Source organism: Poecile atricapillus, chromosome 3 (genome assembly GCF_030490865.1).
Source record: "Poecile atricapillus isolate bPoeAtr1 chromosome 3, bPoeAtr1.hap1, whole genome shotgun sequence".
Lineage (NCBI taxonomy): Eukaryota > Metazoa > Chordata > Aves > Passeriformes > Paridae > Poecile > Poecile atricapillus.
Genome location: NC_081251.1, coordinates 93,898,336 through 93,923,243, shown reverse-complemented (window position 1 = coordinate 93,923,243; position 24,908 = coordinate 93,898,336). Strand labels below are relative to the sequence as shown.

General features: G+C 37.8%; 1 protein-coding gene across 1 annotated transcript in view; it reads right to left on the bottom strand.

The window, feature by feature from the left end:
* The window catches only part of HHAT (hedgehog acyltransferase), a 146,549-nt gene that overhangs the window by 45,905 nt on the left and 75,736 nt on the right, over positions 1-24,908 (bottom strand). Inside the window, exon 11 of the mRNA XM_058836721.1 lies at positions 12,262-12,406. Coding sequence (XP_058692704.1) covers positions 12,262-12,406 — 145 coding nt within the window. The remainder of the gene's footprint in view (positions 1-12,261; positions 12,407-24,908) is intronic.

Sequence of the window (24,908 nt, the reverse complement as noted above, 5' to 3'; positions counted from 1 at the left end):
AGATTCTCTGATAAGCTGGTTTTCAACTATTGACATGCAAAGTACTTGTTAAATAGAAAATACCTTCACTATAAATAATAGATTTGTGACTGGCAGAGCATTATAGTCAGAAGATTCAAGTTTAAAATATTTTCAGTTATTTGCAAACTATTCCTCACTGCAGGATACATATTAACTTGCACGTAATGGAACAGTGTACCCAGAGTTTTCTTTCAGTGTTAAGGACTACTAAAGAAGATGTTCTTCTTTCTGAACAATGCAACTACTTCAGTAACACTTTATTTATTTATTTTTGAAGAGCAAAAACACCCTCTTCAACAACAACACTCCACACAAGTGGAAGGATTTGAGATTTTGTTCAATCTAAATGCAAGATAAATCTTTACTCAGACATAAAAGTTCCACCATTGGGAGAATTTTTATGGATACTTTAGTATAATACAGAAGTCACTCTTTTCCAAGGATTGTTTTAAAGCCTAAGTTAAAATTTGCCAATGGATTATTATATTTGATAGAGGGCTTAGCTGTGGGTCTAATAAAAACCACATGAAAGATGGCAGAAAGGATAAAAATCAATAGTCCAATGTCCTTACATAGCTAGAAGGATGGATACCAACAATACAAAAATCTTACCATGTTATTTACCAGTTTTTGATGCAAGCTACAAAAATAAGGAAGTAGCTTTAAAAGAAAAATCAATTATGAATCAGTTATTAACAACAGAGCATATTTTCTGCGTAAGATGCTTAAACACAGGCGTGCTGCTCTGTAGCTTCAAGTGACTCACACCGTTTATTGCTCTCCCGCAGAATGGACATGAATACACAGGTTTGGCAGCTTGACAGAGATTTGTGGAAAATCTCTGTCGGGTATCTCAACAACTGTCAGAAATAAAACAGATCTTGTTAAAGCATGGACAGCCAAGACATTCGTAACAGGCTTTTAAGCTAACCTACCAACAGTGAAAATTCAACACCTACGAAGACAGCCACAAGCCAACAGGTCACTACTGGGCTTCAGTACATGCTTGCCTTACATCAGAAAATTCAGAAGTAATAAGTGAGAAATGAGAAAGATAAAATGGAAGACAGTGTATTAAATAAAAACTATCCTAGTATTTGAAATCCATTACTTTCTGGGAAGAAACATACTTGAGGAATTTCTCTGCTCTGAAAATTATAATTATTTCACTACAGAATGAACTACAAGCATCAGATATAATTTGTAATGATAACGGGAAATGCATATGATGATTTCTGACTTTACAACTGGCTTTAAGGCATTAATATTTCTTGCATTTATTTAGTCTAATATCTCATGTACATTCTGTTACTCAAAGATGGGTGTACATGCACTAACAGAAGATTGTAATATTTCTAGTATTATTAAGTAAATTCTGGGAACTGTCCCATTTAGTACTCTGACTCTATCTGATTTCATAGAGCTTAGGAAGACCCAAACCACGCACTTAATGTATTCAAATGGTCATCACAAGTGACCTCCACGACAGCACTGGAGAGCATGGTGTCCCAGGGGTGCAGCCTCTGCAGGAGACAGAACCAAGGTTTTAGGAGACAATAGGTATTTCTCCATTTTCTCAGGGGAAGACAGTGCCCAAAGAGACTAAAAACACACAGCCACATGCTTCCCTGCTTATCCATCCTTTATAGATACCACACTAAACAGCAAGATTATCAGTGACTGGTGTAGCACTGAGGAAAAAAATGCAGCTGTTTAGGGAGGAGACACTTGTGCCTCACAGTGCTTCCTTAGGGACAGCAGAGCTCTTCATTCCACCATATGGTGCTGTTTCTCTTAGGGTTTGATAATGTCCACATAAAGTTTGTAACATTCCAAGCTCAGCATGAACGTAAATCCCAGCTCTGCGGAGTTTCACGTCTTGGTTGGCTGGTGCAAAGTGCCTTAAGAAATCATACAATTTAGTAGTAAATGGAATGGCATGAAGCAGAAGTCCTTTTACAGAATTGTCAGCACATACAAGGGTGTAAGTCTATAAATTTTATTAAACACATATATAAGACTTTGCTCTCTCCCTCTTAAAAAAAACCCAAACAAACACTAAACAAATTATCTCCCAAAACCCAACAGTCAACACAAGGCTGAAATAATAAATTTTTTCTGCGTTTTTGTACTTTTAGCTTCTCTTTTCTTTAAAGCAGCAGCTACTTAAAGATGGTAGAAATAAATTCATTCAGAGATTAAAAAGAAAAAATGCTAAAGTAGTCTGAGACAACAATTTTTGCTTGCGAACCTAGAAATTATAGAAATTATCATTAGTGTAAAAATGCAGTAGAACTGTGCTATAATGTAGTAAAAATTCTCTCAGGCTTCCTCAGTGAGAAAAATAAGCTCCTAACTGCTTTTCATGCCTGTGCACATGAAACAGCAGTTTTAGAAAAAGATCAGCCTCCACTGTGGCCCATGTAACAAGAGGATTGTTATCAGCTCTGACTTTTCTGGTAGAGGTGCAAGAACCAGAATGAACACTGCTAGAATTCTCAATCGCAAGCTGATATGCAGGGCTGGCATTTAGGGCCAATGAAAGTGTCTTTCTTTACTATGAGTTGAGAAAACTTGATCTAGCAGGTTCTAAGTGGCAGTGATTGTGGAATACCACAATGCTGTTTTAACATTACTTTTCAGGAAATAAAAAACTTAGAAAGTTGTCATGAAAGTCTCAATGATTGCAAAGCTAAATACAGCTGGTGTTCCAGTTCCTGCTGCAAGGTTACTTTCTGTGCATGGGAACTGTTCTCTCAAAAACCATTTGAAAAAAAGTGTGAGTCAGTACTAGAACAAATCTGAAGGCAAATGAAAGGTGCTGACTGACGAAAGAAAGAAGTAGCACCTACAAGACTCCTGGAAATTTCTGAATACAGGAAAAGAAAGAGATTACACCATTCCTCAGAAAACTTTTCTTGATTGTTGCACATGTTAGCTGAGACAATGTCTCTTCTTAATCAGATATATACATGCCACCACAACCATAAGTTCATTTTTGTATAAATTTCCCAATAAGCACAGTTACCAATAAAACAGCACTTCAAGTATTCTATACCTGGCTATGTTACTTTGGGCCACTGTGAGGCTTTTGCTGTGCCTGGCAAAAATACAGGAAAACAAGAAGGCAAAGCTGAATTACCCACTGATGAGCAGTCATGAAGTCATGGCAATTTCAAGTTTTTTGACACAAAAATTAGTTTTGTTCTTTTTATGTCCATGCTGTGTTTAAGGCATAAAGATTCCACACATTCAAACTGCTTCCACCTCTGTAAAAACAGAGCCTCTGAAAAAACAGCACATGCTGACCTGCCACACCAGCAGAACAAGTGTGTTTGGTGGTGTCATTCATTCCAGCTTCCACACTAAGCATGTTGCTATGAGCAAGGTTACATCTGTAAGATAGACTTGGCCAACCTACCACAACAATTGCTCTTCATACCATCCTCTACTTCACTAGCAACATCACAACAAGTTAACAAAGGTTGTATGAACCTTGCCAAAGTAATTGAAAATCTGGGGACATTTTGCCTGTGATCAGCAAAGCTCACAAAGTAGCAAACTTGTAGTTTTATGAAAGAGCTGCAAATTGTCAAGAAGGCAGCATGATGAAGGAACAAGTACCGAACAACTACCCATTTTCAGTGTGCAGAGTAGTTTATTTAGCTCTGTAAGTCAGATGCAGCACAATGGACAACAGTGAACTCTATGTGCAGTCACAATGTGGACTGCTCTGCATTTTTTTTCACTTGTATGTGCACTATGTCAAGTAAAGGCTTTAATAAGATAGATGAAATATAGGTTATTTGTGACTGATTCTGACCTTGGAATCACATTGATCCCAGTAGATACGTCTGTACGTGTTCTGGAACTTTCTAGATAGAAAGATCTTTCTGCATTGATTTGGTTGCAGGATCAGGTCCTAAGAATCTAAAGACAAATGGAAAACTATTGAAATTAAAGAGCAAGAGTTGAATTTAAACATAGCAATGCTCCAGCAATTTTCACATTAGAGCACATAGAACATTTCACATAGAACAGAGGCTCAAACCAACATGATTCAACAGAACAAGGCAGAACACACTTTACTGTTTCAACTCTGAAGAAAATGCCCCCCACAAATATGCAAATATTTGCTTTTATACACTTGTCATCCTTTGGGAGATACAGGGGAAAAAAAACCCAAATACTGCCTCCTTATTGCCGCAGATCAAAATTAATTCTTCTTGGTATTTTGCCAGTTCACATCCCAATGAACTGCACTCACTAAGCAAGGTCACATAAATGATTGTGAAAACAAGTTTCCTTTGTGCATGAAGAAGAATGAATCACTTAGAAAAATGTGACATCTTTGGTAATACTTCTGCCATCGTGCAATATTTCTCTAAATTATGCAATTCATCAATATAATGTTCATAAATGTATTTTTGGAAAAAATGACCCCGAGTAAGTTTCTGCAGAACAGCAGCAAGTGGGATTTCTCAGTGAAAGTGAAAATCTGGAGGAACAAGAATGCTGGAAGACCATATGCCAGCTGCTCTACAATAGAATTTACCAAACCAAAACAAGGGCCACCTGAAACTCTGAACTGCCAATCATGGAAACAACGTTCCTTTTTCTTTCAGCTGCAAAGAAATTTGAGCAAATACCTTGCAAGAGATGTGTAGAATAGACAGCAAAGCATCACATGCTCACTGGGATGCCCCAGCTGACAGGTTTTGTGGATTCCTTTGAGTTCCTTTGCTGCATAATTTCATTCCCCCTGCACCTTTAAAGTCCTTCATAGCCAGATAATTACATGTATCATTGCAACCCATTTGTTACTTGCAATATGGCTCCCAAGACATTGTTGTACATTATCTGGCAAGACCTCAGAGCTAAAATGTCCAACTAACCCCTGCTGAACAACGAGTTCTAACTACTTTGCTCTACCTCTCCCTCAGCCCTTAAAATGCGCTAAATCTATGATCTAACTAGCAGCACACAGTTTCTGAAGGATGAGGTCATATGAACTGATTATGCTGAGGCCTTCTACCTACACTCCTTATTGCAGCACATGAGGCATACAATCAACAACTTATCTGATGGGAAGACATGATCTTGCATGAGCCAGACTAGAACTCACAACAACCAATACAGGAATCTCTCATCTTTTTTTGTTATTGACAACTCACACAGCAGTGGAGCTGCACAATAAGTAACTCATAGTTTTTTAATTATTAAAATATTATATAAAGTTGTTGAACTTGGGCATCTCTACTACTAATATACAAATGAGTTTTTGTAGAGCAACAACCTAATTTCAATGTCTTCACAACCAAGGGCAAAACTTCTAAAGGCAACACTCGTTCAGAACAATGCCTTGAAAGATGCTGATACCACTGTAATTCTCAATTCATAAACTGGTTTATATAAAATGAAACAAATATAGACTGTTAGAATAATCTTCAGTCCTGTGATACAGTCAGTCAGCAGCAATCAGCATCATTTTATTTTAACATCATAAGATAATGGTCTATTGTTTCTGCCAAAGTAAGCCAAAAAAATCCACATTCAGGCATATTACATCAAATGTGTTACACCAAACTCTTTGTTTCACTATACCTCTGAATCTTGTATGCCATGATTGTGGAAATTCCCACTTGCAAATCAGTGCCTAAGACACCCTGTGAAACACAATCTGAGATTGCTGTGCGGCACAGCTGGGAAGAAGTCCAAAGGCTTCCTGCCTCTATAAAATAGGTAAGGTGCTAATGAGAACACCTTTTCTTTTCCCTATAAATTAACCAATTATCTGAATTCTGATTAGCATAGGACCTGATTTTGCTTCAAAGCAAGCCAAAAAGGAAAACTGAAGGCAAGATAAAGGCATCACCATTTTCAATTACTGAACATATATTAGACAATGAGAAACAAATTTTAGTTTTGCTTTAAACATCTCTAATTGCTGATGAACTGCCTAATGAAAAGAGGGCTTGGAATGGGTCTGGAGGCCATTTAGAGATTACTCCTACATCATGATGAAGTCAGTATTTTCTACATTGCTTGGCAGATTTTTGTCTACCTGGAGACTGCCCTCCGAAGTTGGCAATCCAGCAGTTTACCTAGGTAATGTCATAGAATCATAGAATATCCAGAAGGGACTCACAAGGATCACTGAAGTGCAACTCCTTGCTACATTTTACAGGGTTTTTTCCCTTCTCCTGAGCCCACTGGTGATCAGAAAATCTTGGTAATATTTAATTTGTAAAAACTTTTACATATCCATTTCTCCCCTCAATACTTTTCTCTCAAATATAACAGTATCATTTATTCAGGATCACAGCTCTAGACTCCCAATTGCGTTGTTGTATTTCCTTCTCCCTAACTGTCAGCTTACTGCTTTTTTAAAGTGCAGTAATCAAAAGTGCACATATTTCAACTTTAGCCTTCAGAACATCACGTAGGAAAAGAGGTTAACTTACACATTGTGGACTGCTGTCAATGCATCTTTGCACAAGTTCTATTTCTGCTATAGGTGGTACGACACTGTTGACACACAAAGTTCACAATCTGGTAGAGCAGTCAGACATGCTTCATTGCAGGACTTCTGCCCAGGCAGCCATTCTGTACCCCTGCAGTAAATCATTCCTAACTGAGGTTGAAATTCACTCTTTCCTGGATGTCTACTAAAGGACACCTTCTCAAAGGCTGGGTGTCCAATCTAGTCCAAACCAGGCTGTACAAAATGGCCCTGAATGTAGTAAAGAGTGACAATGCATCTCATCCCATGCTAACATGGATGTACATGGGCTGAACTGCCCTCCAGAGAAGCACTCCTCACAATTTGGCAAAATAAATTGGATAGCTTAAGTACTGGTTTACAGTTAAGTTAAATCACAGCTGTCCAATTTTCAGACAGCTGTTCAAAGTAAAATACACCTAAAACGCACCATGTGCTTTCCTCATTGATCTGGACTCTGTTCCTTGTAAACCAGAAAAAGATCAGGAACAATTTTAGACTTTTATCATCCAATATACTTATGTCCCCTCCCAGCCTAACACCTTAGTTTATGCTTGATAAAATATTTCAGTCTCTTAACCAAAAGCAGTGCACAGTGCTGGTTGCAGGACTGTGCCCTTCCAAAGAAACAGCTCTTGTTGGAGCATCTCATTTTGAAGTGAAGCATTAATTATGGAGAATACAGGATTAAAAATGGTTTGTTACATAGAAGATATTTCTCCTACTTTCTTATTAGACATTTGTCACACTGTCCTTCATGAGAATATTCTTACTAAAGAAAGACCAAAGTAAATGCTTGCTATAGGAACTTTTTTCTTTGCAAATAACCAAATAAAGGGCCAAATTACATTTTAGAAACAAGCACTAAGGCTAGTCTGAAGAGAAAGAATTTTAAGAACAAAATTAAGAACAAATACTCACACACATAAGACACACAGACCTCTGCTCTCATAATTTTGACACCAGTGATTTTAATGATGCATAAAATTATTTTTAAAGCCAGATAAATTTAACCTACTTTTCACAAGAGGAAAAAAAAATGTTAAAAAATACATGCTCAGATATCAACTCTCTTTGCTGGTGGTATGGGAATGTAGAAAGCACTGCCAAATCACTTGAAAACAGTTCAAGTATCAGTCAAATAAGAATCCCACGCAACTTCATCTTTTCCTAAAATGCGATTCACAAAGTTTTGATAACAAAGGTATCCTACTTGCATGGTTCGCCTTGAACTGACTGTGCTGGCCCTGAGGTTTGAGTGCTGTCATATCCATGTCTTTTATTCCCCACTCTCCAAAAGCTGTAGAGATTTCTGACAACACTCAGTCTTTGGAAAAGAATAGAGGAACCAAATCTTCACTGTGTAGTATGAATCCAAATGCAATCTTCAGTAAGCAAAGAGCAAAACTAGAAGTGCATTTCATACATCTAAAACTCCAGAAAAACTTTCTTTTAAGAGCTTGTTGGCTTAAATTTGCATCACTGTCACATATATGCTAGCAGGAAGCTGCTCTTCAAACATTGTTTTTCAGTATTATACAACAGAACTGCTAATTTCTGATAATGAAGTGCTGTAGCTGGGAATTTAGGGCCTTACAATACTGATATTCTGAGGTTCAGGTACTTGCCAGACCTGAAAATGCCACACACAACATCTTATGTTGTACCTAAACCTGCAGATCTGATTTCTCGTTTGAGATGCATTTTATTGCTGGAGTTTAGCATATATGTTCTTGACTAATTATTTTAGTGATCTAAGAATGCCAATTACATTTACAAACTGTGAAGCACGCATCTGTTCTCCTATTTTTTCCCACTCAAGCATGTATGGATCTTTGTAGACATGATTCTGTGGGATTTGAACAAAGAAAAGGAACCGACTACTCTTTGCAGCTAATAGTGCACAAGTGGTCAGTTTTGTTTCCACATCTCTCTATTCCTGACCTCGGATTTTATGTCACACTAGTGCTGCAGAGCCTTCTGCCACCTCAGTCAACCAATCTCAACTCCTGCTGGTGGGTTCCTGAGAATGTAGAGATGTCCTCCCAATGCAAATGTCTACTCTCTAGTTTTAGAATGGTGCTTAGGTTTCCTAAACCAGGGCAAATTTCAAAGAGATCAAAAAGGTTTTAAATAGAGAGTATTATTTCTAATACTTTAACCTGAAATTCACAAAATATCTTCTTTCTTCTTGACCCAAAGCTAGCAATTATTGACTCAAAGCAACTAGATACATATTTAGCAGATCGCAGTAATGTACTGGACATTCTAACATTGCTTTTTCTACCAAGTGAAAGGACACAGATTTGGGTACTATGTACAAAAGAGCTCTTGGGGTCCCTTGCCAGATTTCTCCACAAGACAATGACAGAATGTCAGCATTTGTTCTACTCAAAGCTCTCCAGAATCATAATGCACAACTTTATATTGCCTGCACCACAGAAGAAATGAAGTACAAAGATAAAAACCCAAACAAATGTCCTCCTGCCTCTCACAACACCCACCCACTACCACCACCCTTAGTTCTTATAAGTCTATTCCCATTGAACTTTTTATAAAGGTGAAGAAAAAAGCCTGATTTCAAGCCAAGTAGCTAGATCACCTCATCTGTTCTTGGGCTGACAAAGGAATGATCAAAGAGTATATATTTGTAGTGTTTAGTTTGGTCTGTAAATATTGATGAATTGGATTCACCAGAACAGCGCATACTACCAACAAATTTATTTAACTTTAGCTTTTAGCATTGTACATTCCAAATGTAGATCTTTGTTGTCTCTCTTACAGACTAGCACTTAAATTTAGTTGAAACTGAAGACCAAGTTTTGAATAGTCTTTCTGGATTTGACCTTTGACGCCTTCAATCATAGAATCATTGAATGGCTTGGGTTGGAAGACGCCTTAAATAACATCTATGGATGTTAAATATGAGCAGAAGCAGGGAGCACAGTGCCTGTGGAAAAGCAGGCCACATACTTTTCTCAGTCTTGCCTGAGAAAGTGGCCCGAGAAATCATAAGGAGGAATTAAAACAATCCTCAGAGACAGAAAACAGCCTTGCAGGTGCTGTTTGTCAGTTTCTTGTTTTCTCGCAAGAGAAGGTCGAGGAGTGGTGTACCTCAATGATGGTGATGTGTTAGTTTACTGTCCAATAAGAGTTTTACTTTTCTGTACTTCTGCGTATTGGTCTATAAAAGAAGATCTGAGGTAATAAACCTTAAGCTCTCCTGTTCAACTCACAAGAGAGTCTGTGTCGTTCTTCTGCCGTTCCCAATAGAGCGATAAACATCTAGCTCCAGCCCCCTACCACGGGCAGGGACTTCTCCCACTAGACCAGGTTGCTCAGAGATCTATCCAGCCTGACTTTGCACATTTCCAGGGATGGAGCATCCACAACTTCCCTGGACAACCTGTTCCAGTTCCTCACCACCCATACAGGGAAGAATTTCTTTCTTGTGCCTAATCTAAACTTACCCTTTTTCCGTTTAAAGCCATTCCCCCTTGTCCTGACACTACAGGCTCTTATAAAAGGTCCCTTTCCATCTTTCTTGTAGGGTCCCTTCAGGTACTGGAAGGCCACAATTAGGTCATCCCAACACATTCTCTTCTCCAGACCGAACAATCCCAACTTCTCAGCCTTTCCTCATAGGAGAGGCGCTCCATCCTTCAGCTCATTTTTGTGGACCTGCTTCAACAGGTCCACGTCCTTGCTGTGCTGAGAACCCCAGAGCTGGACAGCACTGCAGGAGGGGTCTCACCAGTGGGGAGCAGAGAGGCAGAATCCCCTTCCTTGGCCTGCTGCCCAGGCTCCTTTTGATGTAGCCCAGGGCACATTTGGCTTTCTGAGCTGCCAGCGCACATTGCTGGGTCATGTCCAGCTTTTTATCCACCAGCACCCCCAGGTCTCACTGCAGAGCTGTTCTCAATCTTTTTATCCCCTAGCCTGGACTGATACCAGAGTTTGCTCCACAGTAAGAAAGCCACAATGGATCAGGTGTGTAGATGAAATAAAATTTTAGTGGATGTTTCACTTTGTACATGGAAGTTGTCAGAACAATAATGCAGTTAAACTATACAGTCACAGCATCTAAGTGATCAAATAATAGAGGCATATAAAGCTCTCAAAGATAAACACTGAGATTTCTACTAGTGGACTATGAGCTGAACTAAGCAAAAGCTTTCATGTTCTAAAAATAAAGTTAATTTGATTAAAATATCATGGAAACAAAGATGCAAATGACTAAACTAATTTCCTATTCCTGTCTTAGATGACTGGTACCTAATCCTTAAGTAACTCCGTGTATTCAAGTGCAGGAGGAATAGGTCAAAGAACTAACCCTCCCAAATTAAAAAAAAAACAAACCTAGAAAACAATAAATAATTGATTCTGGTTTAATTAAATATTGTTATACTTTATAAAACATTGTCCTTCATCAGTTGCAAACCCCAATACAACTGCTAAGCCTTCTAACAAGGAAGGCATACTTTCTTGATATATATTCTCATATAATATACAGATTGCATTATGGAAATAACTTGTATGGAGCTAAAAGCCTGAGACAGACAGCTTCACTAGTCCTTTTTTTCTTTTAATAAATAAGAAGAGATGTCTAAATTTACTTTCAACCTTTTCTCAGATTATTTTCTACTACTAGCCAACTAATTGGAGGGAAACAAGAGAAAACAAAGCCTTTCAAAAAAAACAGAGAACAAGTATTTTATGCTTTAAAGAGCAAAAACTAGTACTCACACTTTCCTGCTTTCCTGCCCAGTATTAACAAAAAGCTACACTATATTTCATGCTAAAAACGTTCCTTTCTTCAAGCTCTTTGAATATGTTTTTTCCCTTTAGTTCCAAAGACAAATTGTTCCACTCATGACAATAACTCATGACATAAGTTACTCTTTAAGAGTTTCACTATTTTGGAATGCTTAAGTAGGATCTTGGAACTCCGGAGCTGATTTCTAAGCCATTGAAAGGAAAAAGAGGAGAAAACACTGCAATAGACAGTCACGGTCTTTTTAAGAGAGCACTTCTAGGCACAGAAGCCAATTTGTACTTCCCTCATGAGGAAGAAATATTCCTCTACAAGATCTTCATTTGACTGGCAGCAGTAAGAACCTCAAAAGAAAACTGGTCCTACTTAAACTGACCTCTGGCAAAAAAAATTAAAGCTCAACTCGTCTCCTGAGTCAGCTTAGAGCACAACATCCCATACTGCTTATTCAGCAGCACCACAGGCTGATACTGTCACCCAAGTTCCCCTGTCCTCACACTTGTCCTCAATAGTCAGCAAGTCCCCAACATGAAATCACATTCACCAAAAAAAAAGGCATTAATCACTCAATTATGCTGTATTACACAATCTTACCCACGGTAACCGTTCACAGAATCCGTGGGGTTAGCTTTAGTACACCTATTCTTACTGACTTGTGTGAAATGCAGAGTGGGGAAAAAATTCAACTTGGTAACTTGTCACACATTTATTACTTGATCTTCACTGATTTCACTTGACAGAGAAGCCTGACAGCCCTCCTTCTAGACTTGAATGGGAGAAAGGCAAGTCAGCAGTCTCTTTGTAGTCATGCAGACTGCAGAGTTAATTTTCTCAATTTTTGATAGTTTTGACCAGAAAGAAATTAACTCCCAGTTAGTGCACTGAGAGAAAAACCTGGCTCAGCCCACCCAAGGTAACATTTGGAACATTCTGTTATCCAGAAAGCACATAAAAAAACACTTGCCTTCTATAAAGATCCTGTTCCAGTAAATTTTTCCGACTTGATTTCCTCCAAGAAATATTAGATTTGATAAAATCAACATTGAAGTGCTAACAGATGCTAGGACAGCATGAAGTCGACGACGAAATCTTGGTGAGAAGAAACGTTCCTGAGGGGCAAAACAAAAGGTGAAGATGAAGTTAAGAATCCCTGCAAATTTTCAAGAAGCATTAGAAAAAGACATTGCCATTACAACAAACAACTTTCATACAGAAGTTTCATACAAATCCTTACAGAACAGATCCCAAAGATTTTAAAATATCTAACAGAACTTCTCACCAATGCCATTCAAGTTGGAGTAAGGCTTCCAGATTAAAAGCAGTCTTGAATCATAGTTATGGATGGAAGTGACCTCTGGAGGTTACTTAGAAAGACCAAAGCAGGGTCAGCTAGAGAAGGCTGCTCAGGGCTGCATCTGTCTTTGTTTTTAATATCCCTGGTGATGAAGACTGCCCAACCTCACTGCCCCCCGTCTTTTGTCCTATCACTGAATACCACTTAGAAAAGCCTGCAGTTGGGTATTTATACACATGGATAAGATTTCCCTGAGCCTTCTCTCCTCCAGGCCGAACAGTCCCAGCTCTCTCAGCTTCTCCTCTTACGGCAGAGGTTTCAGACCCTTTACTTATCAGTCCCTTGGCTGGACTCACTCCAGAATGTCCATGTCTCTGTTGTGGGGAGCCCAGAACAGGACACAGTTCTTTATGTTCTGTGGATTAATTCTTATTTTACAAAATATGCTCCTTGATGAATTTTTGCTGGCAGATCTGAACAGTAGATGTGAACAGTGCTTCTAGGGTGGGTGATACTTCCAGTAGGATCCAATATAGAATAAAGCACTTCAGTACACAGCAAACAGCATCAAACAACTTCAGAAGTCATTAATCCTCTGGTTGATTAATAAGACATCACAGAAAGATTCCAGAATCAGATTAGATCTCACTATAGCAATGACTCTTAACACATGGATACCTCTAAAAAAAGGTTTACACATACATGCAATTTCAAATTTTCTTTTCAGTGCAAGTGTTACTGCTCATGTTCAAGAAGCATAATTATCCAAATTTTGGTACTGTTGTCCTAATGATACAAATAAAGTAGGTCTCTCTCCACCATATACAAGTTTACATTTTTCCAAATCTGTATTTTGCATTATCATCTGAGGTATGAGTTCAGCATAGAGACTGCAAGAAGATGGTAAAAGAAGGATGAGGAAATCTTAGCTTCCTCCATTATTCAGTTGCTAGGGGAAAATTTAAATAACATTACAGCACTTCACCAAGACATATTGTCTCGTTACTACACAAGGAAAAATATCCTGTACATTGTGACCCCAGGCTGAAAGCCTCTGTACATAGTGCTTGAAATTACAAAAGATTGAATGCTTTGTGTGAAGTGATGAGCATTTTCCAGGGCATAGAAAATAAGGGAAGCATCAGGGGGTGCTCAGCCTTCATGTCATAAATGGTGACGTTGCAGAAAACAAAGTCTTGTGACTGCAGCATCAAAAAAAATAAAAAAAAAAGAGCAGTAATTAATCTTTAATACCTACAGGCAGACCAGAATTCATGCTCAGATACCTGAAACAACATAAACTCATGCTCAAAACACACCTAAAAATACATTTCCAGACAATTAAATTGCTCCTTCTGTAAGCATCAAAACAAATGTTTCAACTGCTAGATTATAAAGAGACAAATCTTCAAATAAATGACAGTTACAGGCGCAGAAATACAATTTCAACATATTACTGAAAAGTAATCTCTGGGAAATTGAGCATCAGCCTTGGTCAGAACTATATCTAGTACATGAGTCAGTCTGAGTCAGCACAAAAATGAGGACAAATAAGGTTTAAGGACAAGTGTTGTCTATCAGTCAGCATGTACAATAGAGCAGCAGCCAATCTTCCACACAATGTTATGAAAAATAGTCATGTGTGAAAACAGAGACTGAGATTTTTCTCAGAAAATTCTGGCTGAAAACTAGGGCATGATAGGAGAGAGGTAGAGAATATAACAATGATGTAAATATTCACAGACACAGACAGTTGAGTTAGTGAAAGAACTTCTCCTGTTTCTAGTACTTCACATCTCCAAAGCTATCCAAGAAAGGACTTCGGACACATTCTCCTTCTGTTCATACATACATAGAGGACAGGTAAGTTTGTCTCTTCCTGAAAGGCATAGTTTGAATGTATGGTCCCACACATGAAAAATGTATGCCTTTTCAGAATGTGTAAGTGTAGGCACACAGAGAAAACATTTGAAATCTTGATATGAAATCCATGTTAACAGCAAAGTTTAAATAAGGACAGGTTACAATCAGGCTAGCTTGAATTAACCTGCAGCTCAAATAGGGCATTCTCTACCATCAGAGTAACCTTTCACTCTCCCTTTACCCATCAAACTTATTAGTCAACTCTAAGGAAAAACAGTTTTAATTAAGAAAGGGAAAAAAATCCTCTGCTAAAGCAGTAGAAAGAGCTGGAGATGGACAACCCATCAGACAGCTGATACTTAACTGCATTTTCCATCAAGTTACTGATCAGGCTTGGTAAGTTTCTAACATTTGCCTGTCTTATAACCCAGAGCAGTACAACTAAAACAACATAAATAGTTAAAAAAAAAGCTCTGCTACCTTTATTTTCTTTTAATGAATACAGTTATTAAAAAAATTAATTAAACTGTCACATATAGCACATCACCCTTTACAGAAGTGCTGCATATTAAACAAGGCAAATTAAATGTAGTACAGACCAAAAAGCCCTTAGCCATTTATAAGGTATAAAAGAGCAGTTTATGACAGACACAGTTTAGACAGTCACTGAATCTTCACTGGGTTTTGCTGTAGCTAATTTATTTCCATTAGCTTTGCTAGGCATTGATCCAAAAAGCAGTACACATTTTCCTGACAGTCTTTGATGTCAATACAGGTTTTACTTAGCTGCTATGAAAGTAAAAAAGAAAGCTTTCTTTAAACATCTCAAGCCATCTAGAATAAGCTAACTGGGAAAGAACCGGAGCAGGTAGTGTGCTCTAATATATTGGAAGCATTATTTAGCAAGGAAAAAGATATGAGGTTGCTCTAGACAACCCATGACAACAATTTTATTTAAATATCTACGAGCTTGTAAATTTTGTCAGTGTACAGCAAACTGTTATATCAAAGCAAAATTTAAAAAACCCTCCACACCCACAACTCTTCATTATGCCATTTAATGCTTTTAACAATATGCTCCATTACAGAAATATAAACAACTTCTAGGGATTTTTGGTGTTTCTCTGGAGTTTACTGCTGTCTCTTTCTGTCTCCTCTTCCTTGGTGGAAATACATCCAGAAGATAGAGTGGTGATTTTGTGTTAAAATGACAATGAAACCATGGCTGCCTGGCTGAAACCCTGATTTGCATCCCTCCTCAGCGCTCCATCTTACAATCTCATATCAGTACTTTACCATACTTTACTTTTATTAATCACCAGCATCCTCACCTCCCCCACACACTGTGAAATAAATGGATTCTAGCACTTAAACTACACAAAAAATAGACATACTGTCATGGTACTCAGCCCAAATGCATGCAGCATGACATAGGTGACTTGTAAAACATTGGCTCAGGCAACCTTTCCTGGAACTAATGGAGTTCAAGTTATTATTCCAAACCCATTCCTGCTGTACATGAAGATCAGCCTCAGATATTCTCGCAGATGTTGGAGAAAACTTCCCTCTGCACATTGTTTGGTCCAGCAAAACTGGCTGCCATCAAAGCTCTCCCAACTTTGCAGCTTTTGCAGCCATATTACTGGTTAAAAATTAATGGTACTATTAATGGTACTAATTAATTAAAAATTAATGGCACTATCATGTATTGGGGTACCTTGACAAGCAAATCTTATGTGTTTGATAGTGGAGGAGGAAGACAGGCATGGAAAGACATTGCATGGTCCAAATATTTCCATTCCTAAATCCATTTCCATTTACACATGCATGTCACATTTAGCCTCTAAGACAAAGCCAAGCCAGAAATGGGAAGCTTTTATAATGGTTGTCTCTTGAGGAAGCTGATGAAGGACAATACACACCAGAAGAGATCAGTTAGGTGAGAATTAAGAGTTAAGATAAAGTATACAGCAGAATTTTGAGTTAGAGAGAAAATACTTATTTAATTTGCTATTCAACTTAATTACACCACTATGAGCACAAAATACAGAAACATGGCAGGAGACGTAGCTTCAGGCAGCAGAGCAGAATTTAAAGGAACTTCTCTCTAGTGTCAGTTAGAGCTACCAACAGTAAATTCACATTTTTACAGGACTGTTCATGATGATATCACTGAATGGCATGGAAATATTAATATTTCCATGTATAAAATACAGTATAAAATACTGTGAGGCAGACTGACCTGAGTAAGTAATCCAGCCTTCCAGATGGAAGCTGGTAGTGACAGGACGAGTCATATGTAGTGACAGGACAAGAGAGAGTGGCCTCAAATGGCAAGAGTGTAGCTTTAGATTAGGTACCAGGAAAACATTCTTCATTGTAAGGGTGGTGGGGCATTGGTTCCCCAGACAAGCTGTGGAAGCCCCATCCCTGGAAGTGTTCAGGGCCAGGCTGGATGGATCTCTGAGCAACCTGATCTAGTAGAAAGTGTCTCTACCCTTGGCAGGGGGTTGGAACTAGATGATCTTTAAAGTGCCTTCCAATTGAAACTATTCTACAATTCTATGAAGTTGAGGAGACAGCAAGACTGCATTCTGTACAGCAGTCAAAACTAGGAAGTCCTATACACATTATCACACTGAAGTTTTTTACAGAAATAGATCACTCAGCATTTTATCAGGGAAGCAATCCTACATTTTCCTACATCAAACACTCAAACTTTTTCTAACAAAAATGGTGGCATCATGGTGATTTGGCATATCCCAAAGACTCGTTATTGAGAGGGCCATCAAATCCAGCTGCAGTGATTTGTTCTGGGAGCAGGTCCCAAGCATCACGCTGGGTTGGGGAGGGCTCAGGAAAAGGGGCACATGTTTTCTACCATGCTGCAAACCCAGCTTGATGACAGAGTGATAAGTGGCAGGAATTCTCCCCTGACAGACATTAGTTGGTAACTTCTTAGCAAACACTCACAAGATGAAAAACATCTATATGTGCTGCATTTGCAAAATATCTCATTTATAGAACTGTTCTGGGACAGATTAAAGGATACTTCTCCATAAAGTCAGTGACGTTATTGAGCTTGCTTATACTAAAAATACTTTAACAAGTCCCATGTAAAGGAATTAAATTTCCTGCAATTTAAGCAAGAGTCTTCGTGGAGTAAAACAGAGATTCACAACATTTATATCGTTATGAACTACTACTAGAACTGATGATCCAAGCACATGGCAAAACAAGAGTGTATGATAAAACTGGAGAAGCAGCTGAATTATTTCTTATGTGAACATATGCACTGTGGAAGAAGACTGTCAGATACTATGACCATAGTGACATGAAACATACTTGATACTACTAACTGCCAAACTAGAGATTACATTTTTCTATTTTCATCTGCCTTTGTTTTTTAAGGATCAAGATAATTTAGAACAACTTTTAGAAGAGATTTATTTTTTTTAAAAGCATACAATATTTTATTACTATCTGTTCTACAGACTTCATTCTCTCCCACTCAAACCTATCAGCCAAATAAGATAGAGAAACTGCACTATTTGTTGTGTTGAAGTAGAGGAAATTAACTACCATGAAAATAACACCTAGTCCTGCATTATCTTTCATTGCCTCTCCTAGTGTATGAGAGGAGACTAAGTGTGTTTCCTACAATTCCATCCTTTCAATTTCCTCAAGGCTTTTATTAGACAAACAATGCTTAAAATCTGATGCAACATTGACTCATCTGTACGTCATAAAAACAAAACTAAATGTTCTTTGCAACAGTCTGTCATTTAGGGTTTACAAGGACTTTTGGGGGGAGGAAATGGATGGGTAAAATATTTGTGAGTAAAGCTGCCCTGTACAGGAGGGGTCCAGGTAGTGTTCTTATGCATATCAGCAAAGATCTTAGAAAAAGTCTCAAAGTTCCTTTTACTAGTGCAATTTTCTGAGCTTCAGTTTGTACCCTCCATTGTACCCCAACTAAAGGATAAGCCCCTCTCACAACTTCCACACTTTTCTACAGAAAGGATACCACTCAGTCAATCTTAAAGGCGCCAGCCCTCCTCAAGTGCTTTCTTTTAGAAATTGTGCTCAGGTAAATGACAAGCCAATTCTTCAATGCCCCTGAACCCCAGGAATTACCACATTACCCCGAGAGCGAACACCCCGATACATATCCTGAATCTGGGTCATCCGCAATGCAGCCGTTTGCCAAAAATAACGGGACAGCAAAAAAACAGGAGCATGGGTGAAAAGCTGAAAGAGAGCGAGGAGCAGATGGGACAGTGGGAAGGGAGGCGACACATCCTGACTAACAGTTACCGGCTATTTTATCTGTCTGCAGTTCGGCACACTGAAAATGGAGGGCAGGGTGTGACTGAGCAGCTGGGGGAGCAGATGGGACGGAGGAAAGGCTGAAAATTGTGACAAAGCTCTGCCAAACAGAATGTCAATTTATTTAATTTTGAAAGTGAGCTGTAGAAATAAAGATGGGTTGGGTCCAAGCAATGGAGCATCTTATGTTTGTTAATACACATTGTCAGTGGGCAATGGGTCATAGTAACAAAAGTGTGTTTGGGAGACTGCAGAAACAAAGGGAGGGACTACACATGCCCATTAATGATAGTAGAAGTTATGTTTGAAGATCAACAGGCACCAGGGAAAGGCAGCTCACAAAAGGCTGACATCTCAATATGGTACACATTCCTGCACTCTGAAGCTGAGGGACAGATGTTCAACAGAGTAAGAGTAGAGAGAGTAACAGAGAGGCTGTAGCACAGAACAGAAGAGCAACAAAACCAGAGAATTATGTTTGAACACACGCACAAAATATTAATTTATAAAATAATCTAAAAGAAACTGTGGAATCCCCAGGGCTGAAATGTACGAAGATAAGAAGAGGCCTGCTAGAGGAAAGTGAACAAGATGTGAACCAGATCTTATCCATCAATAACTTCCACACTAAGCAGAAGAACAAATTTACTTCCTCATCAACATACACTGTACCCTTTAGTAATCATGCCAATCATTCCTATTTGTTCTGTTCTTCACCTAACTCTAACCCAGAAACATCTCCTTTACTTCAGTTTGCTTCATTTTCCTGGCATTTCATTTTGCTTACAGTTTTTTCCTCCTTTCTCCCCAACCTGAACTGTGGCTTGAGATCATATCCCATTTCTTCTCAAGGTATACACTTTCCTTCCAAAGCAAAGGTAAAAATTAGCTCCTGGAAGGTTCTCACATGGAACTGACAGGAACTGACAGCATTTTTCCAAGAGGCAGGATGATGCAAACAACCTGTAATTCCCTACATAACTCCTATAAAAAGAGGACCACACAATTAAAATCAAGCAGCTGTCAGTTAAGATCTATTTTCACAAATAGAACTTGATTCTGAATTTAGGAATAAATGCTATATATAGTATTTGAGAATATACTCATCTTCTCTATTGATGTCTTACTAAACATTCACTCAACAGAATGCTGTCTTGCACTAGCACCATTTCATTTTTAGATTTTCCAAAAGATCTACATTTATAGCATCTCTCAGCAAACAGCCAACTCCCCCTTCTGTTTGAAGAAAGCTTCCTATCAGCTCATATGTATCCACTACACTTACAGATGCATGTGTGAAAGTTTGACATACACACAAGTAAATTTCTGTACTTCTAGTTTAACTCTTCACTCTCAAAGAACCTGCCCATTTATTCTAAGTGGCAGCTTGTGAAAAACATAAAATGAACAGCACTGAAACACACCATCCTCTTTTTTGTTTTTTGTTTAAAGCAGGGAATTTAGCCAAGTAATAGCAGTGTACATGCTCCCATAAATGTGTCTCAGCTCTCCTTGAATGAGAGATTTGTGCATTCTTCTCTGTGTTCAGGTTCTTGACATCCCTGGTTTTTTTTGCTCTTTGGGTTCTCATTCTGCTCATACTGATTCTTTCAGTTCCTTCATCCACATTTTAACACTTTTTAACACCTTTTAAATTGTAATCCAGTTGGGAAGGGGTCTAACTTCACCAGTCATTAGTGCTGAATTTTGGTCTTGCCCCTTAGGATTGTTACCAAATAAATAATACACAGTAATAATCCCTATGGAGACATTTGATAAACAGTCTCAGCAAATAAAGACCATGCTTTCCCTGCAGCAAGGTTCTGTAGCTCAAGGCAAAGCAAAAAGACCAGAAAGCAACCACTCCTCAGGACTTTAACTCATATTTCTGTAATTGCTGACATCTATTGCCTGGACTAATTTTTGAGGCAAACCACAGAGGGAGGCTGTATTCACGTAACAGTAACAAAGAAGCACATAACCAGCATCATTCAGCCTTGCTTTCACATGCTAAATCATGTAGCATGATTTACTTGCTTTTCAAACAGCATTAGTGACTGAGCACCAAAAAACTGCCCAATATCTCCAAAATGGAAGAGGAAGTAAATAAGGTTGGTAGGCGGGAGTAATGTGGTTTTTTATGACAATCAAGCAGCTACACCAGGGGCTTCCCACCTGACGTTGTCTGGAGCAGAGCAGTAATCATATCAGAAAAATCACAATGGTTTCTCCACTTCTGGCATCAAAAATAATATTTCTTGAAAATATTAGCCAAAAAAAAGCACCTCAAAATGTAAAAAACAACAGAATGTTATCTCTGAAATATTTCTGAAGTAATTTTTTCATTCACCACACAAAAGTCTGTATCATATTGCATATGCCTGTCCCGCTACTACATTTTCAGTCTTTGTAACTGAGTTTGAGATTAGAAGTTCCCTCAGCAAAGAAAACCAGTGCCACAATGCAAGTGCGTAACCATATGAGCACTTTACAGCAGGGCACGCAAAATATTATGGGATTTACTTTGATTAAGACAAATGAAACCTTACCACAGGAGGGTGAAGAAGAGAGAAGAAAATAAAATCAAGTAAAAGCATAAACATGACAAGAATTTCTTGACTCAGTTGGCAAAGCTAGAAGTCACTAGACTGACTAGGATGCATCAGGCAACCCATATCTACCTGTGATGGTTACTCAGCATCTCAGTACAAAACAGCACCTTGACTCAGTTTGCTGCATCTAAGTACCAAAGACCAGTAGTCACAAATCTGCCCTGACTAACGTGCACATCTAGAATAACAATCCACTGATTTTGAGTCAGAGCATGTCTCCTTTGGATAGTAAAGGTTTCTGGTTACAGCAATGATATGGCTGAACTCAAGGTCAAGGTGGGGAATAGGGAGTGGGTGGCAAGCCCCATCTCCTAGTCTGAGTTTTGATATAATGGTTGGTATCTAGCCTCAAAAGACAATTCTGCATTAGAGAATAAGAGTCTGATTAAGGGAATTTGTTAATTCTTAGAAAGTGAAGCAACAAACTACACACAATTCTACAGCCCATACATAAAAATGCTACGAAGAAAGTACCATTGGCAATGCTTGTCACTTAACTGATTCACCGTGCTACAATAAAAATATGTAAGAATTATAAAAAACTATTGGAAAAAAGAAAAGGCCTGACTGGCTTGACAGTAGTAAACAAGTGATATAAATACTTTTTCCACCAAATGAAGTAAGAGGAAGATCAAAGCCCAGCGTGTGCTGACGAACAGCTGTTAGGGTCTTTATTTATCGCAGAGATCTTATTAAAGATTTAATCTTGCAAGGTGGTCAACAAACATACCTCCCTCAAATGACTTCATAATGTTTAGTCAGATCTTGTCTCTAGTGAAGAAGGAACCATTACTTGCCTCACAGTAGTTTAAAGTGAGTTATACTTGCAAAAAGAAATTCTGACATTTAAAGGAAATACTCATTTTTCAACGTATATGGGCATATACATTGAAAATACATTGTATTTGTATATGGTTGTGAAATACACAAGCACTTCCATCTTTGTTAGGCTGAATGTGTGCCCTAGCATAGCCTGAGTAATGAATGCAGCGGAGTCCAATTGGCTTCTTTGTCTCACTGCTCCCAAATACAGAGGTTCAGTCTGCTAACCCACACTGTTCATGCACATTTACAAGTGGGAGGTTCCAAGTAGTCAAACTCCTCCTCTTCCATTTCCTTTCCTTAGCTTTTGTCTCTTACACTGTATTTCTTTGGATGCTTTTCAGATTCCTTTCCATGAGTCAAAGAATCTAGCAATAAAATAACCCAAGGAAGCAGAGTTTCTGCTGAGATAAAGAGCTAGATCAGCTGAGCAAAGATTCCAGCAGGAAGGCGTGAGGAGGAGGAAGTGGTGAGACTGCAAGGAAGGGCAGAAAGAGAAATTAAACTTTTCCCCCTTCAACAGCAATGAGCTTTTAGTTCAGATTAATTCCCTGTGGAACCAGAGCCCAGAGGTCAAGCTAACCAGTCAGAACCTTTCCATCCTCCATACCAGCTGTCTGCAGGATCACTGTACAATGCATAACTTATTACAAATAACTGTAGAAATTTTAATGCATCTAGCAGAACAAATAGGGCAAACAAAATTAGGCAGAGGGAAAAATACGGACCAAAAAAAACACCTCACCCCCGCCAAACTATGAAAATCATCTAAAATTCTTCTCTCTGGAAAGCTGAGGATACCAGTTGTCATTGATCCCATCTTTGGTGCACAAAATAATGTGATCTTTTAACTACAGAGACAAATGTATGGAGTTCATTCCTCTGGGGAAAAGAATAATCTAACACACTAATGAAGTCTAATCTAAACCACTAAGAAAAACATGGAGATCATATAAAATATTTCCCCTTTTGCAATGAGGGCCTGGGTAGGAAATGACAGCACATTGAAATGGACTTAATTAGTGCACCTCATTGCAGACATAAATGAAAATGTAAAAATCAAAGTATTCTATACTTTAAAAAAAAACCAAAAACACTTACAAGGATAGTAAAAATTTAAAATATGGCATACGTTTAAAATTAGTTGGTTTCCCAAAATAAATTGTTTATGGCATATTTAGTGTCTTATCAAATAAATCTAAAATTAAGATCTTAAACCAGAAATTCATCACAGTATGATTTTGAGAAGAGAGATCCTTATGTTGAAATTAAAAAATTCTTGCTAGACTGAATAACATGTTTTCACTTAACTAAAGAACTAAAAAGATAAATGTTGCTGTTTCAATTTAGTTTAAAACATTAATGTTATCAATCTGCCAGCTTCACTCCCTTTGCTACATCTTTCCTTTGGATAATTTCCAAGTATTTATTTTTTAAAAATCCATTGATTTAAAGGTATTGCCAGCTAGTCTAAGTTTTAACTCATTCTAAATCTATTTCTATATCAGGATCTAATTTTTTTTATAGATCTGTTTTTCTATAGATCATTTCCCTTAAGGAAAGAGAAGAAAAAACTTTCAATTACTGGGAGAATGTTAGCCATTAGCATTTTTTTTCATAAATCATACACATTATTTATTAAAAGTCAATACAAATTCCATCATTGATTTCAAATGAGCTACTACTTGAGTCTGTTCATCTCATATGTGAGAAATTAATATAGAAACAGTGAAGCAAAGCACTACTTTGCTCAGTACAGATCTAAATATCACCTGAAAAAAAGTAAGAAAAAAAGAAATGTGACAAAAAACACAATGAAACTTCTCCCATTTAATATAAAGTTCCCAGATCTGCCCTATCTTAGGAAACCTAACATTTATTGTTGCTTTATACAAAACATTTTGCTGAAAAGACAATATTAATTGATTCAGTTCTAATTTACTGAGAACTAACAAGTAATCTATAGGGGGAAAAAGTCATGGAGATAACTTCTCCTCACACAGCTTACTGAAACACTAAAGTTCAGAAGAGTGTAAGCTGAAAAGGATGTAACAAAGAGCATCAGCTGTTCTAGAGCTGACTACAGGAAGTCAGCCACTGCTTTGAAACCAGTTCAAATTAGAAGTTCCAGAACCATTTTTTGGGGGGATGAGGGAATTTACTGTTCTCAGTACATATTTGTTTATATGCTGATTTTACTTCTCACAAATAATGACTGTACTGCTTTGCTCATTCTAGCTCAGTATGCCTGAGTTAATATTTAAAACCTGTCAGACAACTACAGAAGTGCTATTTCCCCCTACTGTGCTGGTTTCAAGAGCTGGGACTGAAAATACCGTAAAATCTGCATAAATATAGGCAATATATACATATATATATATATATATATATATTTAGTCAGTACAAGGATTCAGGGAAAGATGAGACCTGAATATGCTCTATTTTGATTTTTTATCTTCCGTTTGCAAGAGAATTGAGACAATATAGTGTGAGGAAAAAAATCAGGAGGCAGTTTTGGTACCATTCTTGTTACTCTTAGTGATCAATTCAATCTTAAAAACAGAGTAGAATTAAAATTCAACTTATACCCCCCTCTCTCTCTCTCTCTCTATATATATATATATGTATATATATATCTATATATATATATGTATATATATATCTGTATATATATATATATATTTTACTGAT